The sequence below is a fragment of the Saccopteryx leptura genome, chromosome 10 (genome assembly GCF_036850995.1).
Source record: "Saccopteryx leptura isolate mSacLep1 chromosome 10, mSacLep1_pri_phased_curated, whole genome shotgun sequence".
NCBI lineage: Eukaryota > Metazoa > Chordata > Mammalia > Chiroptera > Emballonuridae > Saccopteryx > Saccopteryx leptura.
This window is the reverse complement of record NC_089512.1, coordinates 11,541,320-11,561,922: the sequence shown is the minus strand read 5'-3', so window position 1 is coordinate 11,561,922 and position 20,603 is coordinate 11,541,320. Positions and strand designations below refer to the sequence as shown.

General features: G+C 61.0%; 2 protein-coding genes across 5 annotated transcripts; one reads left to right on the top strand and one right to left on the bottom strand.

Moving 5' to 3' along the window:
* Positions 1 to 259: 259 nt before the first annotated feature.
* KLHL40 (kelch like family member 40) lies at positions 260 to 7,776 on the top strand. Its single transcript, XM_066351378.1, has 6 exons — positions 260 to 1,490; positions 2,941 to 3,101; positions 3,432 to 3,539; positions 3,714 to 3,899; positions 5,766 to 5,912; positions 7,639 to 7,776. Exons 1-6 carry the CDS (start codon positions 339 to 341, stop codon positions 7,748 to 7,750), a joined length of 1,866 nt encoding a protein of 621 aa, XP_066207475.1. The 5' UTR covers positions 260 to 338; the 3' UTR covers positions 7,751 to 7,776.
* On the bottom strand, positions 7,682 to 17,516 carry HHATL (hedgehog acyltransferase like). Of its 4 annotated transcripts, none has more exons than XM_066351383.1 (12): positions 17,346 to 17,516; positions 15,621 to 15,739; positions 15,189 to 15,256; positions 14,613 to 14,726; positions 14,296 to 14,490; positions 13,711 to 13,920; positions 13,162 to 13,333; positions 12,557 to 12,701; positions 12,400 to 12,435; positions 9,328 to 9,487; positions 8,759 to 8,900; positions 7,682 to 8,582 (listed from the first exon to the last, which is right to left on the bottom strand). In XM_066351383.1, exons 2-12 carry the CDS (start codon positions 15,724 to 15,726, stop codon positions 8,461 to 8,463), a joined length of 1,470 nt encoding a protein of 489 aa, XP_066207480.1. In that variant the 5' UTR covers positions 15,727 to 15,739; positions 17,346 to 17,516; the 3' UTR covers positions 7,682 to 8,460. The 4 variants fall into 4 exon arrangements, with proteins under 4 accessions (XP_066207480.1, XP_066207476.1, XP_066207477.1 ...); XM_066351379.1 differs by having other exon boundaries at positions 9,286 to 9,487; positions 17,346 to 17,514; XM_066351380.1 differs by lacking the exon at positions 17,346 to 17,516 and adding an exon at positions 16,261 to 16,315 and having other exon boundaries at positions 9,286 to 9,487.
* Positions 17,517 to 20,603: the final 3,087 nt, after the last annotated feature.

The following is a 20,603-nucleotide window of genomic DNA, read 5'->3' as shown; positions in this document are numbered from 1 at the left end:
GCATTGCCCAACCAAGGAATGGAGTCAAGGCCATACTATGCTCCATTTAGAAATGAGGCAGCGAGGCCCTCCTCTTTCCAGAAGGGCCTAGAAACCCCACTCCCATCCCATGAGCCCCTGGGGCTGAGTCAAGGCTGCCCTGGGAGGGGGCCTCCGCCCAGCTGTCCCCTCTGCGTCATGTGCAGGAGGCCAGGCGGCTCGCCTTACAGGGCCAGGTCCACCTCTATATATAGCCCCAGGAAGACAGCTGCGTAGACTGAGCAGACCCAACAGAAAAGCAGGGAGTACAGAGAGGAGGCCCCTGGCACCCACAGTCGCCGCACCCTAAGCCACCCACCATGGCGCTGGGCTTGGAACAGGCGGAGGAGCAGCGGCTGTACCAGCAGACGCTCCTGCAGGACGGGCTCAAGGACATGCTGGACCACGGCAAGTTCCTGGACTGCGTGGTGCGGGTGGGCGAGCGCGAGTTCCCGTGCCACCGCCTGGTGCTGGCCGCCTGCAGCCCCTACTTCCGGGCGCGCTTCCTGGCCGAGCCCGAGAGCGCCGGCGAGCTGCGTCTGGAGGAGGTGTCCCCGGACGTGGTGGCCCAGGTGCTGCACTACCTGTACACGTCGGAGATCTCCCTGGACGAGGGCAGCGTGCAGGATTTGTTCGCCGCGGCGCACCGCTTCCAGATCCCGTCCATCTTCACCATCTGCGTGTCGTTCCTGCAGAAGCGCCTGTGTCTCTCCAACTGCCTGGCCGTCTTCCGCCTCGGGCTCCTGCTCGACTGCGCGCGCCTGGCCGTGGCCGCCCGCGACTTCATCTGCGCGCGTTTCTCGCTGGTGGCGCGCGACACCGACTTCCTCGGGCTCTCGGCCGACGAGCTCATCGCTATCATCTCCAGCGACGGCCTCAACGTGGAGAAGGAGGAGGCCGTGTTCGAGGCGGTGATGCGATGGGCGGCCAGCGGCGACGCCGAGGCCAAGGCCGAGCGCCAGCGCGCGCTGCCCACGGTCTTCGAGAGCGTGCGCTGCCGCCTGCTGCCGCGCGCCTTCCTGGAGAGCCGCGTGGAGCGCCACCCTCTCGTGCGGGCCCAGCCCGAGTTGCTGCGCAAGGTGCAGATGGTGAAGGATGCCCACGAGGGCCGCCTCACCGTGCTGCGCAAGAAGAAGAAGGAGAAGGAGGCAGCTGGGACCAAGGCGGCCCACAAGGGCACAGGCGAAGCCAAGACCGAGGAGGACGAGGAGGATGATCGTGTCCTACCCGGCATCCTCAATGACACTCTGCGCTTTGGCATGTTTCTGCAGGACCTCATCTTCATGATCAGTGAGGAGGGCGCCGTGGCCTATGATCCTGCAGCCAATGAGTGTTACTCTGCCTCGCTCTCCACCCAGATCCCCAAGAACCATGTCAGCCTAGTGACTAAGGAGAACCAGGTCTTCGTGGCTGGGGGCCTCTTCTACAACGAGGACAACAAAGAGGACCCCATGAGTGCTTACTTTTTGCAGGTGCCTGGCCAGCCCTGGGAGGAGGTGGGCCAGTCCTGGGTGCTGAGCACTGGGGTCCACGTCCCGAGACACAGGAGAGACCTGCGTCTACTTGTCGGTGAATGTCTCTGGTCTAGGATGAGGTATAGCCCAGGCAGGTTCACTGACAGGTGTTTGCTTCTACGGGCAGCGGACAATGCGCTGGATGATACTGGCGTCTCAGTTTCGGGGGGATGTTAGCCCCAGGATGGTCTGATGTGTCAGAGACCCTAGTCCTGCACAGGCATTTGGGTCAGTCACAGTGAGGAGGAGGAGCAGAGTCAGTATAGCGGTTCTGGGCAGGGCCTTTGCACGAGGCCAGGACTGGTTTGTAGAACAGTGTCCCAGACAAAGGGATCAGCCTCCCTAGTCCAGCTATTATACAGACCAGGAAACTGAGGCCCAAGAAATACAAGTATAATGGGGTGCCCAGTCCAAGTTGTAGTGTGACTATGGGATCTCAGAGGACAGAAATGGCTTCCTGGTGACAAACCATGTAGGCGTGAGCCTTGCCAGTTGGGTGGAATTTGGAGACCTAAAGGTTAGGGTAGCGGGGAATGAGCCTGGTGAGGGGTGCACTCAGACCAGGTGCGAGAGCCGTGTGGGGCAGCTCGGTGCCAGGATTAAGCTGCAAGGCGGGGGCAGCTCCACCAGCCAAAGCACGGGCGGGCGCATTGTTTATTCTCTCTGGGCCTCCGTTCGTAAATGGGAGTATCATTCTACCTGCTTGATAAGGTTGTTTGACGGTTAAATGGTGGGTGGGAAGTATTCATCAGAGCAGGGCTCAGAAAACTTTCAAAAATATGGACTGCTAGTTTTTTTTTAAATTTTATTTTATTTATTCATTTTAGAAAGGGGAGAGAGAGGGAGAGAGAGAAGAGAGAGAGAGAGACAGAGAGAGAGAAGGGGGGGAGAAGCTGGAAGCATCAACTCCCATATGTGCCTTAACCAGGCAAGCCCAGGGTTTCGAACCCGAGACCTCAGCATTCCAGGTTGACGCTCTATCTACTGCGCCACCACAGGTCAGGCTGGACTGCTAGTTTTGTAATATAAGTCTGTCCAGGGGGCAGGGCGACAGACTTACCCCGTAGGTTTAGGGGTCAGTGGCAGGGCTGGCTGTATTGTGGTTTCCTGTGCAGTGGGGTGGGGTGGAGAACAGGGGGCAGGGCCCCCGCAAGCTGCTCCATCCCGGTGCTATAATGGTGATCTCTGGGCACCTGCCTATTCAGGAGGAGGAGTGGGGAGGAAGGGAGGCACCTCAACTGTTCTCAGCCTACAGGGAGGAGCGCACTGTCTCCAGAAACCGCCTCCAGGCTGCGCTGGTCCTCCCTGGAGGCCTGGACTCTTCCGTGACCCGGGTGGCCCCGCTGGGGCTGAGCTGGGGTGGGGGTGGGGGTGGGGACCCGCAGCTGACTGGCCCCCCTGCCTGCAGTTTGACCACCTGGACTCAGAGTGGCTGGGGATGCCGCCGCTGCCCTCGCCGCGCTGCCTCTTCGGCCTGGGAGAGGCTCTCAACTCCATCTACGTGGTCGGCGGCCGGGAGCTCAAGGACGGGGAGCGCAGCCTGGACTCGGTCATGTGCTACGACAGGCTGTGAGCAAGGGCAGGGGGCGGGGCCGGCGGAGCGGGCTGGAGGATGCGCGTGTGCGAGCCTGGAGCCTGGAGGCCAACCGGCCTGGGACTTCGGGACACAGCGAGGAGGGAGCCCCAGCCCCAGCGGAAGGAGCCGGGTTGGGTAGGGGAGGACAGTTGGCAGGTGGGACGGAGCGAGGAAATGAGAGGTTTGGGGAGATCTGGTAATGTATCGGGTGCGTCCTGAATGCGTGTTGGCGGGTGTGTGTGTGTGTGTGTGTGTGTGTGTGTGTGTGTGCGCGCGCGCAGAGACAGGGACTCAGTGTGTTCACCCTCTCCCTTCCCCTCCAGGTCCTTCAAATGGGGTGAATCGGATCCGCTGCCTTATGTGGTGTACGGCCATGCCGTGCTTTCCCATATGGACCTTGTCTACGTCATCGGCGGCAAAAGCAGCGACAGGTGAGGCTCTGGCCGCAGGCGTGGGTGTAGCAGCAGGGTTGCAGGTTAGAGGGGAGCAGAGGCCCCTAGAGGCTGTCGTCCTGGCCGCCTTGGGAGACAGGCCGGCAGCCACAGGTTAGAGGGGGAGGTGTCTGCTCCTGCTCTGCCCTCTCACTCCCTGCCCCCACCCCACAGGAAGTGCCTGAATAAGATGTGCGTCTATGACCCGAAGAAGTTCGAGTGGAAGGAGCTGGCACCCATGCAAACTGCCCGATCACTCTTCGGGGCCACCATCCATGATGGCCGCATTTTTGTGGCTGCTGGTGTCACGGACACGGGGCTGACCAGCTCGGTGGAGGTGTACAGCATCACAGACAACAAGTATGGCTGCTTGCCTCCCGTCTTCCCTCCCTTTCCCAGGCAGGACAGCCAAGGACTGGAACCTCTTGCTGTGGCTTGGGGCCTATGCCAGCCCTCTTTGTGTCAGCCCCGGAGGGAAGCATAGCCCCTGTCTAGGGTTTTCACAGCTGAGCTTGGGCATCAGCACAGAATTGTCCCTCTCCCCTGATCGGTAGTGAGTGGGCTTCACCCACAAGGTGGGGCAAGGCCTGTGGCCAGCCCGGTCTGCGGGAGAGAGCTCACAGGAGCGGGGGTAGGAGATGCCAGGTTCCTCACTCTGAGACTTGTACCAGGCACTGGGCTGGTACTGGGGGTGCAGTGGGGACCAAGCTGCCCTGCCCTGGGAGGTCAGGAAGAAAACAGCTGTCATGGGGGAAGGATGACCAAGCAAAGAAAGGTTGGTGCCCAGGCAGTTAAGAGGAAAAGGCAGGTCCATTGGAGGAAAGGCCATTGCTCAGGTAGAATGGAGTGTGGAGGGTGACCGGAGGTGGGGAGGGGGCTGTGAGGCTGCAGAGGCAGTAAAAAGAGCTGAGGAACTTTATCCAAAGGGCAGTGAAATGCTTCTGAGAGGCTTTAAGCTCACATCTGTGTTTTACTAAGATAGTTCATGACAGCTGATATAGAGAAGAGATCAAGAATTCCCCAGGAATCAGTAATTGCAGCAGGGGTGCAGCTGTATTGCAAGAAGTGGTGGTGGCCGGGAGATGGGGGTACACAGGGGACGGAGCAGAGGGGGTGCAATAAAGAAAGATTTAGGCCAGGGCTTCTCACACTGAAGCGGGCACACGAATCTCCCGGAGATCATGTTAAAATGCAGATTCTGACTCGCAAGTCTGGGGCAGGGCCTGAGAGTGTATTTCCAGCATCCCCAGGTGACGCTGATGCTGCTGGTCCATGGACCACACTTTGAGCAGCAAGAGTTTAGGAGGCACAGCAATAGGATATAGAGATTGTCGGCTGTTGGGGGCGGGAGGGAGACGTGGATGCTTTTAAGTGAGAGTGGGAGGTCATTTCTTGGAGAACCGTTGGGGTTAGGTAGGAAAGGTGAGGCTCCAGTTAGACATGGAGATTTGAGGTGTCTAGGAGGAGCCCCCCGGGGCAGAAAGAGGGCTGAGCTGGAGGGAGACAGAGGGACAAGCTCCCTCAGGAGAGAAGGGTCATGGGGAAAGCTGAGGCCCAAGCCCGGGGGGATGGTGGGGGCAGGTGCGCTATCCAGGAAGGAGTCTGAAGACCGAGGCTGGGGCAGTGAGGGGTGAGGCAGGTCTCGTCAGCAGCGGGGTGCGCGCTGGACCTCCATTTCCAAGCCCCGTGGTTGTTGGGGACCTCAGAGCAGTTCTGGAGGGTGAGGATGAGGGCTCAGCTTCAGGAGCCGGGGCGGAGCTGGGGGTGGGGGGGGCGTGGAGGGGTGGAGGGGAGTGAAGGCACCTGGAAATGCGGGAGAAGGGGGCCAGGGCAGGGGTCCAAGGGGTCAGGGGCTTAATGGCCACTGAGGTAGCAAGTGGAAGTTGGTTCAGGAGTGAAGGAGGGACACTGGGGAGATCCAGGGTGGATCTGGGGGGCAGATTGGATGGAATGTCAAAGGGACAGTGAAGGGAAGTGGGAGGGGCGAGCGAATGGGGAATGAAGGGGAGACCAGAGGGAAGAGAGAGGGGACAGGGTGGGGACTCTGAGGCCCAGGCAGGGGCTCCAGATGGGCATTCCTGGGAAGGTCCAGAACAGGAGGTTGTACTGAGAGCCTGGGAGGCTGGGACTCCGACTTCAGAGGGGTGCGGCGAGGCTGTGGACGCTGGGGTGGGCCAGCCCCTGGGTGGCTGGGGTCCCCGCTGATGCCCCTCCTCGTCCCCCCAGGTGGATGCCCTTTGAGGCCTTCCCGCAGGAGCGCAGCTCGCTCAGCCTGGTCAGCCTGGCGGGCACCCTCTACGCCATCGGTGGCTTTGCCACTCTGGAGACTGAGTCCGGGGAGCTGGTCCCCACAGAGCTCAGCGACATCTGGAGGTGAGCCCGGCCCGGGGAGGTGAGGGGGAATCCTGAGCAAGGCCGATAGGCCACAGCCCCAAGGCCGAGCACTGAGGCACACGGCAGGCTCCGCTAGGGGCAGAGCTGGTCCCTCTCCCGGGGGGCCTGTGGGGAAGGGCGGCACACCCTGTTCAGCCCTGGTTCTCTCCAGTTTGGTTGGGAAAGTCTGGGTTTGCACACGTGACACTATGTCCCACTGTGAGGCCCCAACAGTGACACATTTGGGAGCTGACCTCAGGCTTAGCACACAGACCCACAGAAACAGGGCCCGAAGTAGAGGGGCCTGAAGAGGTTTCGGTCGCCTGGGGCACCTTCTGGACCTCTAGCTGCAGGCAGCCTCCTGGGGGCAGTGAGGTTGGGGGGCTGGGAGCTGGGGAAGGGTTCTTGGAAGGCCAAGGAGGGAAATTCTACATCTCAAGGGAAGATGTCGACCTTCCTGGAGGGAGGCGGCCCTTCCTGGAATGTGGGGCCAGTGTTCTCTGGGGATGGGCCTGGCGGTCCTCTACCACTCTGCAGGGCTGGGGGCCGGGCCGGGCACCCTTCACAGGTGGGCCTAGTGCACTTAGCATCCTCTAGGAGACCATTCTCCAGGGCTGGGGGTGGGGGTGTGGGGCACCCCTCAGAGGTGGGCCTAGTGCACTTAGCATCCTCTAGGAGAGCATTCTCCAGGGCTGGGGTCCGGGCCGGGCACCCCTCAGAGGTGGGCCTAGTGCACTTAGCATCCTCTAGGAGGGCATTCTCCAGGGCTGGAGTCCGGGCCGGGCACCCCTCAGAGGTGGGCCTAGTGCACTTAGCATCCTCTAGGAGAGCATTCTCCAGGGCTGGGGGTGGGGGTGTGGGGCACCCCTCAGGGGTGGGCCTAGTGCACTTAGCATCCTCTAGGAGACCATTCTCCAGGGCTGGGGGTGGGGGTGTGGGGCACCCCTCAGAGGTGGGCCTAGTGCACTTAGCATCCTCTAGGAGAGCATTCTCCAGGGCTGGGGGTGGGGGTGTGGGGTACCCCTCAGAGGTGGGCCTAGTGCACTTAGCATCCTCTAGGAGACCATTCTCCAGGGCTGGGGGTGGGGGGGTGGGGCACCCCTCAGAGGTGGGCCTAGTGCACTTAGCATCCTCTAGGAGAGCATTCTCCAGGGCTGGGGTCCGGGCCGGGCACCCCTCACAGGTGGGCCTAGTGCACTTAGCATCCTCTAGGAGACCATTCTCCAGGGCTGGGGGTGGGTGTGGGAGGCACCCCTCAGAGGTGGGCCTAGTGCACTTAGCATCCTCTAGGAGAGCATTCTCCAGGGCTGGGGGTGGGGGGCACCCCTCAGGGGTGGACCTAGTGCACTTAGCATCCTCTAGGAGAGCATTCTCCAGGGCTGGGGGTGGGGGGCACCCCTCAGAGGTGGGCCTAGTGCACTTAGCATCCTCTAGGAGAGCATTCTCCAGGGCTGGGGATGGGGGTGTGGGGCACCCCTCAGAGGTGGGCCTAGTGCACTTAGCATCCTCTAGGAGAGCATTCTCCAGGGCTGGGGGTGGGGGTGTGGGGTACCCCTCACAGGTGGGCCTAGTGCACTTAGCATCCTCTAGGAGAGCATTCTCCAGGGCTGGTGTCCAGGGCAGGGCACCCCTCAGAGGTGGGCCTAGTGCACTTAGCTGCCCCTCCCTCCTGGGTCCCCCCTCTGAACTATGCTGACCAAGCTCCTCGTCCCTGTCGCACCCCCAGATACAACGAGGATGAGAAGAAGTGGGAGGGTGTTTTGCGGGAGATCGCCTACGCCACCGGTGCTTCCTTCCTACCTGTGCGGCTCAACGTGCTGCGCATGACCAAGATGTGACCAGCCCGGAGGGCCTGAACTAAGCACCCCCTATCCTGCGGCCCACACAGGCCGGGCCTTCTGGGGGCTCCAGGGACGGGCTGGGAGGGGCCAGAGCCCACCTGGATCTGTCGTGATGGCCACGCGCTACGTCAGCCGGGGAAGGTAATAGCTGCTCAGTCCTAGCCTTGGGGCAGGGACGAGGAACTTTAGGCTTCTCTGGTATGTGTCCCCTGTGTTCTTGGTCCTTGAGCCAGAAGCACAGGGCTGCTTCCTGGCCTTGCCCCAGCCTGGCTGCGTGTGCCAGTAAATCCCCCTCAGGACCAGGTCCTCGCCCATCACATGGGGAATTGTCCCCACCAAGTGCCCCCTGCAGCACAGACAAGTCGCCTGTAAGAAGAATAAAGTGCCTTCTGAGCGAACAGCTCAGGGTCTGGAAGCAGGTGCTCCAAGAGTCAGTGATCAGCTGGTTCGAAGAGTCGGGGCTTCAATGTGCAGCTTTCGGGTTACCCAGGTTGGTGGTCTCTGCCCTAGCTTGACCCCTGTCCCTGAGGCTCGGAACTCCCAGGTCCTTGTCCAGCAAAGGCAAGGAGCCAGGAGACTGCTGGGGGGAAGGGCAGAGAACAGCCAAACTCTGGTAGAAAAGTCTTTAATTCTATCGGTCAGGCCCATCCGGCCTGGCGTGGCCTGGGCCCGGGAATGGCGGAGCAGGGCCCCCCGCCCCCTCCCGCCTACTCCGGCTTCAGTTTGTCCTGCTTCTCCTCCTCCAGTGCCAGGGCTCGCTCTCGCTCCTTCACCAGCTGAACACCACAGTAGGTGACAAACAGGACGGCCAGCGTGGTCTGGGGGAACCCTGTGTAGGGAAGAGGTCATCGATGCCTGGGGTCAGCACCGCCCCTTTGGCGACTCCTCACGCCTCTCTCATGTGGCGGGCCCTCCCTGCTGAGTCCCTGGGGGCAATTTTAGAAGGTCACAGTCCTTGAGGTTGCTGCCTGGCATGTCCCGTGTCCCCACTCTGCCCTCCCTCACCTGTGAGTAGCAGGCGCCGGGCGACCAGCTCTGTGAACTCCAGGCTGTTCAGGCTGACAAGGTTGTACATGATGATAGCCCAGAAGTTGATGGCCCCAAAGATGGCCCGGACCCTGCGGGACATCTGCTCCGACAGAGAGGCCTGCCCGGTCCAGAGAGCATGGTCAGTGTGGCAGGCGGCCCAGGGGAAAGAGGACACGGTTGGTCAGGGGCCTTGCACACATGGTCGCTGAGGTCCCGGGGGGGGTGCCTGGGTCTCTGAGAGTCCCAGGTCAGCTCCCTCCTTGTTAGAGATGGTGAGACTGAGGGCTAGAGAGACAGCAGCACCTGACCAGCAGAGCCAGGCCTGGGTGTCCCACACCCCCGCGGAAGGGAGGGAGGACCAAGTACCCACAGGGTGAGCCGCTGTCCTGACCACCAGGAGGGTGGGAGTGAGAATGTTCTGGACTGGGGGCCAAGTGCGGCTGGAAGCCTTCGGAGAGTAACAGTGCCCAGCCACCCCCAGCCACCCCCCCCCCCCCGCTCACCTCAATTTGTGCTAGGGGCCCCCACTCTGCCAGCTTCAGTACCCAGAGCTCAAAGTTGAGGCCAAAGCAGTTCAGAATTGACCACAGGTAGACAATATCGCAAGGACCAAGCCACAGAGTGGTGACGACAAACGTGGCCACTGAGGCCACCAGCTCTGGGATCACCGCAGAATGCTCCCCGCCGATGTGGTCGTACACGTACCTGCAGGAAAGGCGGAGAAGGGGCCAGTGGCAGTGTGGGAGAGGGCAGCTGGGCGATGGGCAGAGGGGACACACAGGGACAGCTCTCCTCCACGCTGTCGTCCAGGCACATGCAACCTTCCTGACCCCGGGGGGGGGGGGGGGGCTTCCCTTCCGCTGCCCGGCGTCAGAGCGGGGAAGGCTCAGCCTGGATCTGCAGGTCTGCTCTGACTGGGCTCACTCGGTTCCCAGGGCATCTCAGCCAGACCCAAAGCTTTGAAAACTGTCTCTAGGCTGATGAGCCCCAATTCTGCGTCCTCAGCCCAGTCCCCCTCCCGACTCGTAGATCCTCTCACTTGAATGGCAGACTCCCCCATCCCTGCCCGAGCCCACTTCATCCCCATCTCAGCCAACGACACTACCATCCATTCAGCCGCAGGCCGGGACCTTAGTGCCATCTTGGATTCTCAATTCCCATCTCCACTCACACCCAGGCCAGCACATCCTCGGGGCTCCCCTCTGCCCTGACCGCTGCTCACCACCTCCGCGACCACCATCCTGGGCCAGGCAGTCTTCTGTCACACAGATTACTACACACCTCTTAAGTCATCTTTCTGCTTCTGCCTTTCCCCCCTACACTCTGATCCCTACACAGTAGCTAGAAGCATCTTTTAAGAGTGTACCTTGGATCACATCACTTCCACACTGAAACCCTCACTCCACGGCTCCCCATTACAATGAGAATATACTCAACTCCTTTATTATGGCTGGAACATACCATGTCCTCTGGTTTCTGCCTGCCTCCTGGACCTCGCCACCCACCATTCTAGCCCTCATTCACTGTGCTCTGGCCTTATTGTCCCGTCTGTCTCTCAGATACAGCTGGTTCCTGCCTCAGGGCCTTTGCACTTGTTGTTTCCTCTATCTCAAATTATCTTCCCCTGGAGATTCCCTTATCATGCAAGTCTCAGTTCAAATGTCACCTCACGGAGGTCTGCTCAGATCCTGTGGCCAGCTTCTAAACCATTATACTGTTTTATTTTTTAATAATGCTTATCACTGTCTAAAATTATTTATGTGTTTGTTTACCTGTTTATGGTCTGTTTCTCCCCACTAGACTGTAAGCTTCAAAAGTTCAGGGACTTTGCCATGTTCACTGCTGTATCCCCAGTGCCTAGAACAGTGCCTGGCACATAGTAGGTACTCAATAAATATTGGTTAAATAAATTCAGTAGAAGACCCATTGAGTAACGTCCTTGACCTCCTCATTTCCAATGGTTTCTTTCCCACTCCACCTCAGCCACCCACTCCCATGGTCACACCCCCAACGCTGTCACCACTCAAAACTTCACTCACCCCCCAATTCCCTTTCTTCACCCGGCCACTCCTGACCTGGCCCCCGGCTCCGGTTCTCCGATCTCATCCACACCCAGCCTTCCTCGTCTTGTGAGCCTCCCTTAACAGGCTTGTATTCCGTGAGTCCTCATTCCCAATAACCTAAAACCCCTTATTCCTCCCTTCCTCCTTCTCACCCATCTGAGAGAGCCCAGGTACCCCCCTTTCCCCTTGCCTAGCCCAAGAAGCGAAGCACCGATGGGGGAAAACCCCTAACCTTCTCGTATTAGAGTCCACAAATCCACTACTTCCGGCCCCACCTGGGCTCTCAAGGCCAAGGTTTCTCTTGTCAGCTTCTCCCATGCTCTGTGGATATGCCCTTAGCTCCCCTTGCCAAGTAGGAGTGGAGGTGTGTGTGTGGGGTCTGGGCAGGAGGGCAGAGGACACACAGATGGCACCTCCTCCCTCCTTGCCCCCAACCCTGCATCTCTCAGCTGATGACCCTGCCTCCTGCTTCCGGGAGAACCCCTCTCCCTTCTACTTGAACCTGCTGTCCAATGTCCACACCTTGGCTTTTCTTCCTCCTCCCTGACCCGAAGCCAGCGTCCGCCTGGTTCCACCTTCTCCCTCCTCGGGGACCTCACTCCACCAGCCAGCCCTCTCTCCTGCACCACCCACCTCTCCCTCTCTGTGGAACAGTGCCCCCACCTGCGGGCACCCGCGCTGTCTCCTCCGGCCACTCCTCCGGCCACTCCTCTGTCTTCCCCTTCAGAACCCGGCTTCTGCCGGGAGTGTGCACACAGCTCCCCTGTGGCTCCTGTTTCCTCTCACTCGTCCCTGGCCCCTGCTTCTACCGTGAAGGGCTGAATTCCCCGGTGCCACCAGTACGAGCTCCTTGACCCCAGCAGCACCTGCCCCCGCTGCCCCCACCATACCTGGTCTTCTCTTACTTCCAGGACGTCACATGGCCTTGACTTTTCTCCTGTTCCCTTGACTGCCCTGTTCAATGCTTTCTGCCTGCTCTCACTTCTCCCCCAGCCAGAGTTTTTCCGGGCCCAACCCCAGCTAGCCCTTCTCCTCTCTCCTCACTCTATTCTCTTCCCCTGGGGCTCCTCTCTCCGCGGGACTCCCAAGGCCTGAAGACCACCCACACCCATAATGCTCAGAGTTCCAGCCGTCCGTCCTCCAGAATGCTCTGAACCACCTCGCGGACCCCTCCACAAGCATGTCTCCCCAGTTCCGACCACACACTTCTCACTGGAACCCCTTTCTGGAAACCTCCCCTCCATCCTCCCAGGCTCTAGCCAGGAATCTGGGACTCATCTCCCTCTCCTTCCTGATACCCATGAGCCACAGCCAGGGCCTGGCCCGGGTTCCTGCTGTGTCCCTGCTCCGACTGGCTCTCTCCCCCCAGGGACCACCCACCTCCAGACCTCAACGTCTTTCACCTAGACCTCTGCCATGACCTGCTCACGGCCCTCCTCGCTTCCTCTGAGCCAGGGGCGAACTTGTAAACCATGGACCAGTCTCTGCCCTGGCTGCTCAAACGCCTGGCACGTGACTGTGACCATTGGCCCACCCCACCCCACCCCAACTCACTTGCAAAGCCAGTCGTTGATGCCACGGTCAAAGTGCCTGTGGGAGGGGAGTGGCTGAGTGTGAGCCAATCAGGAGCAGGGCTCCTGGGGACGCAGGGGAGGAGGCTCAGGGAAGGAGGGTGTGTCCCCGTCGCCGGCCCGCCCCCGGCCGCACTCACGTTTCCGAGAAGACGTAAAGCGCAGTGATGCACTTGGGAGGCTGCGGTGGGTCCAGGTGGTCAAGGCGCGCCACCGTGTTGACGACGCCGAAGAGGACAGCCGCCTTCACCCAGTCGTACACCAGGTTTGAGTAGGCCAAGCCAGCTGGGGACAGCGTGTTGTCACTGCCTGGGGGGCCCCTGCACTGGCCTCCCTACCCTGGACACCCCAATCTAGGGGAAAGCGCTGAGTCCGGCCCTCTGCTTCCAGCACAATCTTCCCAGGACCTGGAGGAGGCCTGCTGCCCAGACTGCTTCCGGGGCACCCTGCTCCCCGCTTCCTGGGCCTGGCCACCTCTGGGAGACCCCATTCTGCTGTGGAGAAGAGCCTGAGGCCCCAGGCAGGTGCAAAGGGCTCTGTCTGATACCAGTCTGGCTTACAGGACAAAGTGAACAAGTCCCCACATTTCAAAGAAGAAGTCCCCGCTCCCAGACCCTCAGATAGGTGCGCTGTGCCTCCTGAGGTGTCAGCTTCCCCAGCGGTGACGCCATCGGGGCACAGAGGGTCTGTCTTTCTGGGGTGGTGGCCCAGACACCATTCCTCTCCTGGGTCCCCGCGCACCCACCGAGGGCACTGTCCGGCAGGCGGTTGGCAAACTTGAGGTCACTGGGGATGGTGAGGATGTAGAAGAAGTGAAAGAAGATGTCCACGGCCACGATGGCCACCACGCTGAGACCTGCCTGGGCCCGGATGTGCCACAGCTCGCCCTCGCGCCTCACCGGCTCCACCTGGCTCACCTGGGGGATGCCAAGGCAGTCACCAACTGTCTGGGGGGCCTGAGGGTGAGGGGAGACTGGGCGCCAGCCTGATAGCCCTACTGGAGGGCAGAAACACCCGAGGTGGGGGTCACAGCCTGCTAGGGGAGACCCAGTTCTGTCTTGGAAGCCCAATTTGAGCAGGAGGAGAGTCCTGCCCAGAGGAGGAGACACATCTCCAGCTTGTGATCCCCGTCTGGGGTTGGGGGGGAATGTGGCCCAGTCCTGGGGTCTGACGATGGGAATCCTGCCTTAAGGATGGGGACCCAGCCCACCCTCAGCATCCTATCAGAGACGGGAGCCCCTGTCTGAAGAGGGAGAGCCAGTCCAGCTCCGGAAGCCGACAGGGGTCCCCTCACCTGGGCGTGGAAGCGATCAAAGGTCATGATGGGCCCGAAGAAGAAGAAAGGCAGGTAGAAGTTGTACTTGAGCAGGTCGGCGAGGGAGTAGCGGCGATCGGGGTGGGCACAGCTCTCCAGCGCAAAGCTGGTGCAGCGCAGCACGGTGAAGCCGCTGCCCCCTTGAAACAGCACCTCTTGAAGATCAAAAGTGCCTGTTACAAACCCGTTCTGGATGGGAGAGAACAGGCCGCCAGCTCACCAGCTGCCCCTCGTCTCTGGGAAGCACCCCACCCCACCCCATCCCCGGCCGGGGGCTCAGCCTGGTCCTGTCCCGCCCTCTCTCCAGATCCAGTCAACGATGGCCATTCAGGACCAATTCATGTTAAGTGCTGTGCTAGAACAGAGAATGAGCTGGACACGTCCCTGCATTGGTGGAGGTGACCACCTGGTAGGCCAGGCATATTCCATCGTCAAAGGCATGGAGAGAGCTGGGAAAGTGGAGAAAAGGCTTGGGGAGACTTGGGAGGTAAAGGCTTTGGATGGGGTGAGAGGTTTGGGGTCCTATGCCTGCACCCTCCACCCCCGCCCCTCCCTGCTGCACACCTGCCAGGAGATGAGGGGGTCCAGCTTGAAGGAGGCCAGGCTGGCCATGCCGAGGCCCAGACAGAGCCAGGGCTGACCCAGGAGGGAGGCTGCATAGAGGCTGACACAGTGGCCGAGCAGCAGCAGCAGGTACCATGGGCCCATGGTGCCCACCACGGCCAGGGCCCCGTACACAGCGTACATCCAGGAGCGGAGCTGCGGACGGGCGGAAGGCTTCGTTTACTTATTGATACACGTGGAGGAGGGACCCCACTACTCCTGAGCTGAGGAGGACCTGGTGGGGGGGGGGAGGCTGGGGCAGCTCAGGTCACGCTCACCTGAGGGGCAACCATCGTGCAGAGTTTAGCGAACAGCACGTGTCCGGAGAGGGTGAAGAGGATGACGTTGCGGAAGGAAGTGAACCACATCACCCACTCGAAGTCAGCCACATCCTGGGGAGGGCCCGAGCTGGTCAAGGCGGGGCGGTGGCAGGGGGGGGCTGGCACTCGGGCTGGTAGAGCCCCAGCACCATCCCAGCCCCTATAGTCCCCGGCTGGGGGTCTCTGCCTTCCCCACTAAGAGTAGGACCAGGCAGGGCGCTAGCGGGGAATGAGGGGCACCGTGTGCACTGCCCTGCCCCTCAGAGCCCCCCTCTCCCTGGCACATGGCTCGACATTCCACCATTATTCATTGTTCCTAGGAAGGGTGGTGCCGGCGGCCCCTGCAAGGCACGTCTCAGTTTATTCCCTAAATAAGCAGGGTCTGGGCAGGAGGGGCCAGCAGGACACTGAGGACGCTGAAGGGACCCACCCCGCTGTGAGCCCTCTGAACATTTGGAACAGGGTTTGGGATCTCAGAAAGACGTGCCAGGAGTCAGGTGCCCCATTGGGGACCGTGGGTTGTGGCGGACCTACCATCTTCCGACCAATGTACTCCCAGCCGGGTCGCACAGACTCCCGGAAGGCCTTCCTGTGGGCCCCATCTGAGAACAGAGTGTGGCCTCAGGGGGAGGACCTCCTTGCCTCTCCTGCGCTTGTCCCTACACGAGGCTGACCCCGGCCTCAGGAAGTCTGGGTCAGTCTGCCTCTGCTCCTCTCCGAGTCTCCCTGCGTCTGGGCCCTGATCTCCCAGTGTTTGAGTGTCTGTCTCTGTGGCTCCGTGTCCAGTCTCTGTGGGTGCCTCTTCCTCTGCTTCTCCCTGTGACTGCGCCTGGCTCAGCCCAGCCCCCTGGACCGAGGGAATACCCTGGGCCTGGAGCCCCTAAGTTTCTGGCCTTGCTGGTTGGAATCCTGAGGCCCCCGGGAAAGGGAAGGTCCCACTCTCCTGCCCGGGGGCCCAGCTGTTACCTTGAGAAGCCTCGAGGAGGCCCCTGCCAGCATAGGCCAGGGCCCCGCTCAGCACCAGGGAGTACAGGCCCAGCTCTGCCGCCGGCAACGCTGTCTTGATGCCCATTGCCTAGACGGGGCTGAGGGAGACAGGTTGGGTGAGGGCACCGCTGACCCCCACGTTATGACCCCCCCCCCACTGAGGTGCTGAGGACCCCATCCTTGAGACTGCCTCTCTGGCCCCCTGGGAGTCTCACTCTATCATGCTCCCCTTCCCCCCACCCCCAACTCCTCCCAGGCTTCCCCCATCCTAGCTGCTGTTCTGGCTCGATAAAACATAATCTTCACCCTCTGCCCGTCTTCCTCACCTTCAGTGACGCCCCATACCTTCCGCGTGGGCTGGTCCCCATCCTCTGCCCACACTGTACCTGCCAAGGCCTTGGGCGCCCTTCATGTCTGCGTCACCTCAACCACGTTCCTGGCTCCTCAGTAAGCCTCCCTCAGCTCCTGATGAAGCCCCACCTCTGTCCCCCTTTTCTGACTTCCACGCCGTCTTGAGCTGCCCTGACTTTCCCCGGTCTCCCAGGTCCGACCCCTAGCACCCAGCCTCGTCTCTCCAACCAGCCCTTGAGCCCCGGCCTGCCATGTCCCTAGTCCCTGCCTGTGTCCGTGGCCACCGCGGCCCCCTCTCTCAGTGCTCTGCGTATTCCGGGCCTGGATGCTGGCGGGTGGCTGTGCTATTTGAAGAGTTGCCCCTGGGGTAGTCAGAGGGGGGCCAAGCAGGCACCAGCGAGGTGCTGGCTGCTGTCCAAGGTGCTGACCGGCGTGGGGCTTAGGGGGAGCCCAGCCACTCCCTTCTCCCGGAGAGCCTAGTTTGTCCCCAGGAGTTCTGCTGGGCCGTCTCTGGAACCTCAGCTAGCACCTGTTTCCTTCTTATCTGGCTCCAACCTGGCCCAGGGCCTTCCCACGGGCCCCATAAGTAACATTCAGAGCCCAAATTAAAGGGAGGAATATGTCTTAATGCCATCTCAGGCTGGGTCAAGCCAAGAGGTAGCAGGCTTGGCTCTGTCCCCTCCCAAATCTCCCTCACCATGTTTGAAAGCAACTCTCCTGAGCCCCACTGTCCCCACTCTCCCTATTACACAGATGGAGGGGGTCATGGAACAGAGAGGCGCAGGGAACTGTCAAGGTCACACAGCAAAACTGAGACAGAATTGAGTATTTTCAGTGAGCACCTCTGGAGTCACAGATAAGAGAAGACCATTGTTGTTCCTTCCCATACCAGGGGGCTGCCAGACTGGGCCGGACTTCTGCCCCGTCGGCCTGAGGGCTAAGCTGCCTCCTCATCGGCCAGTGGGGGTAGGGAGGCCGGGAGGATCAGGTTAATGGAGCAGGAGCTTGAAACCGGAGCGCGGTGAAGAGCCCGCGAAATAGCTTTGTCAGCTGCTTCCCACTCGCCACTTTCCAATTTTAGCTCCCCATGGCTGGTGCAGTGCGGGGTGTCCCCAGTGAAGCCTCTGTGAGCGGGGCCAGGGCTGGCCCCCGGCTGGGACCTCTCCTGATAGACCCTGTGACCTGGGCCAGCTTGTGGACACAGAGGTCCCCCCTGTCCCTTGGTCCTACCTGCCTCGGGTACACCTGGGGTAAAAGCCTATTTGGGGACCTGAGGTCTAGGATGAGGAGCCTGAGGTGGGCTCCGAAGGTCTCAAGGACCCCAGAGTGGCTGCGTCCCTGACCGGCACTGACCTTGAGGAGGCTGTGAGGGACCCTGGCACACTGCCCACTTCTGGGCTCCGGGGTCCTGCGTCCGACCGCTCGTCCGTCCAGCCAGCTGGGCTCTGGGGCCACGGTGAGATCCCCACCCCCTCGAGGCTATGAGCGGTGAGTGGTGACAGCAGGAGCAGGGGGAGGAGGAGGGCAGGGAGGAGGTGGCCTTCCTGGAGCGGCGCTGAGCGGAGTGGAGCAGACAGAGCGCTGCAGAGCTGCTGGCCGCAGGGAGCCGCAGGGAGGATCTCGGCGGGGGGGGGGGGGGGGGGGGCAGGGGTGGAAGGGGTGGACAGGAGCTCGGACAGGGACACCTGGGCCTCACTTTGACCTGCCTCCGCTGGTCCATAGAGTCTGTGCCTCCCTCTCACTGCTATCCAGAACTGCCCTCTTCCAGGAAGCCTTCCAGATGGCCCCTGCTGGTATCTCTAGGCTTGAGATCCCTGCCCCCACCACAGATACACACACACACACACTCTTCCATGCTCAGCTCCATGAACTCCAACCTGCACCTTTATACCTGACCTCTCAAGAGCCCCTTGCCCCGGTCCACCTCATCGTGCCGAGGGTCCTGGCTGTCCAGGCACCAGGCCTGAGGGAGGCCCGACTCGCCTGGTGGGATTGGAACTGGCACGAGACATGTGGCGGAGGGGGTCCCCCGTACTCCAGTCCTGTCCCAGGGGGAGGGGTATTAGCAGGGTCACTTAACCAGGCTTGAGTGGGCACTTGGAGTGGCTGGCATTCTCTGCTTGGCAGGGTGGAGGCAGACAGCGATGTCCCTGACCACCTAGGACTCCTCCGGGGAAAAGGGTGAGGTGGGAGCCAAGGCCTCAGCCCAGCCTACCTGACGGAACCCCCCAGAGAGAATAGGAACCCCTGATGGTCCCCCTTTGGGATGAGAACCTCAGAGTCTGTGGGTGACTGTTCATGCGTGTGCATGAGGGGCCAGGGTCTGGAGTCGGGGCTTAGAATGGCTGCATGACTGTAATCACAGCACAGGTCTTAGAGCTGCTGCTGATCCCAATCCCGACCATAGGCTCAGGTACAACTGAGGGGAGAAGGGGCTGCTCGCCCACCCCCAGCAGGGGCACCACCAGGGCCAGAGAAAGGCCTGGGGAGGGGAGAGAGACCCCACCCCCCACAGTGCCTTCCGACAACGAGCTTCAACCTGAGCTTGCAGACACGCTGGCCCAGAAGAAGCCAGGACCCAGTACTCACTCCCCACGGTGACCAGAGGCCTGCATTACCCATCTCTGACCCTGAGAAGTGTGAGGAGCCGTTACTGCCCGGGGTGGGGGCGGGGTGAGGACTGAGCCGGATCATGGGCGCTAGAGGAAGCCAGCACTGGGGGTGGGGTGGAGTAGGGGGGTCCTGTGGGAGTCGGGGTCGGGGGACACCTGAGCAGGGTCCTGAGATAATCCACCATGTTAGGAGTAAGTCCATCACAGTGGCCAGGCATGGTCCTAAGGCCATCCAGGGACCGGCTCTTTAATCTCACCACTGCCTGTAGGGAGGGTGTCACCATCTGCCGGGGTTGACAGAAAGGGAAACTGACACACCCGGAGATCAAGTAGCTGAATCAGCCCCACACTTCTCCCGTGGCCCTGCAAGACGGAAGCCCAGCTCACCCACCGGGCGCTGGCTGAGATATCCCCCAGAGAATGGTTCGGGGAAGTCCAAGGGGTAGTTGGGCTCCACAACAAAGAGCACAGGTCCAGCCGATTCACGTGAACCTGAGCCGCCCCTCACGGCTGTGACCTCTTCCCTGAGCCTCAGACCCTCGGCTGCACGTGAGCAGACTTCCGGCCCTGACCATGTCGGGCTCTGGAGGGCTTTGACCAGAGCTTGGCTCTCTGAGTTGTTCATGGAGAGGCAGAAACCCCCTCGCTCCAGAGGGTCAGGACTCACACGCAGTCAATGTTTACCAGGTGACCCCCTCGCAGGGGTGGCAGGAGACAGTGCTTGTGTGGCCGGTCCACAAAACAAGGGACAGGAAGCCGACCGGGGTCAGACCAGCACAAGGACCTGGGGTCACAAACGGCACAAGAACTACTAGGAAAGATGGGGTGAGCAGAGTTCTTTCTCATCTCTTAGGTTGTTTCTGTTGTTGTTCAAAGTAAAAATGTGGGGCAAGTATCCGGTGCGTACGTGTATAATTGTATTTTGAGCTGGTGGTGTGTGGGTTCTGTGTTGTGTGTCGTCTTCGGCCTGCACTGAGTGTGTACATATGTTTGTAATGAAGGTACTGTGTGGGTGCGTATATATGCGGCTCGGGCGGTGTGGGAGGGATGGCTTCCTTGTGGCGCGGTGCTGGGCTGGCTGGTGGAGGGGGTGGCGAGCAGATGCTGGTCCCGGACGCTGAATATGGACACTCGGGGCAGGGATCCGGGGACAATGTAATGTGTTTGGGGCTTCAGTCAGCCCGAGCCTCATGGCAGTCTTGTCTAGCTCAGCTGTGGGGCCCCAGAGGCCCCTACGGGGGACAGTGACCAAGCCACACCCATGGCTCAACCAGGTCTCACCTGTCAGTGCAGGAACCTGAGAGGCCAGGCCCGCGGCACCTGCCTGGGGTGCAGCCAGGGACAGTCCTCACGTGAGGCCTCGTTGATTGCCCCTGCCCCTCCCCCTCCCACCTACTGGCCCCGGGCAAGGTGTTCTCATCTGTGGAAGGCAAGTCCAGCCCACCCACTGCCCACTTGCCTGAGGGTTGGGGAATGTCACCCTCAGGGTCCCAGGGACAGGTGGTGCTGCTCAGGAGGGGCCACGAGCACTCACCTGAGGAGACCAGGCTGCCCCACTCCTCACCTGGCCCACCTGGGTTAGATCCCTCATGGCCCCAGTCCTTAGCCTCTCTGTCAATCCTTCCAAGTCCTTAACAAACCCGCCCCCTTCTTGCCTCACTGGCGGTGGTGCCAGGGATCCGATCAGCCTGGGACGCTGAGGTCCCCGGTGCAAAACCCCGAGGTCTCTGGCTTGAGCAAAGGGGTCACTGGCTTGTCTTGAGCCCTCCTGTATCAGTGAATAACTGAAGTGAATCTGCTAGGAGTTGATACCTTTCATCTCTCTCCTCCCACTCCATCTCCCTTCCTCTCTCTCTCTCTCTCTCTCTCTCTCTCTCTCTCTCTCTCAATCCTGCTCCCTGCTCCTCCCACTTCCATGCTCTCCCACGAAGACATCGACAGCCCCCTCCCCACCCAGAGCCGGCGATGAGACTGAGGGCTGCAGCAGGGAAGGCGGAGG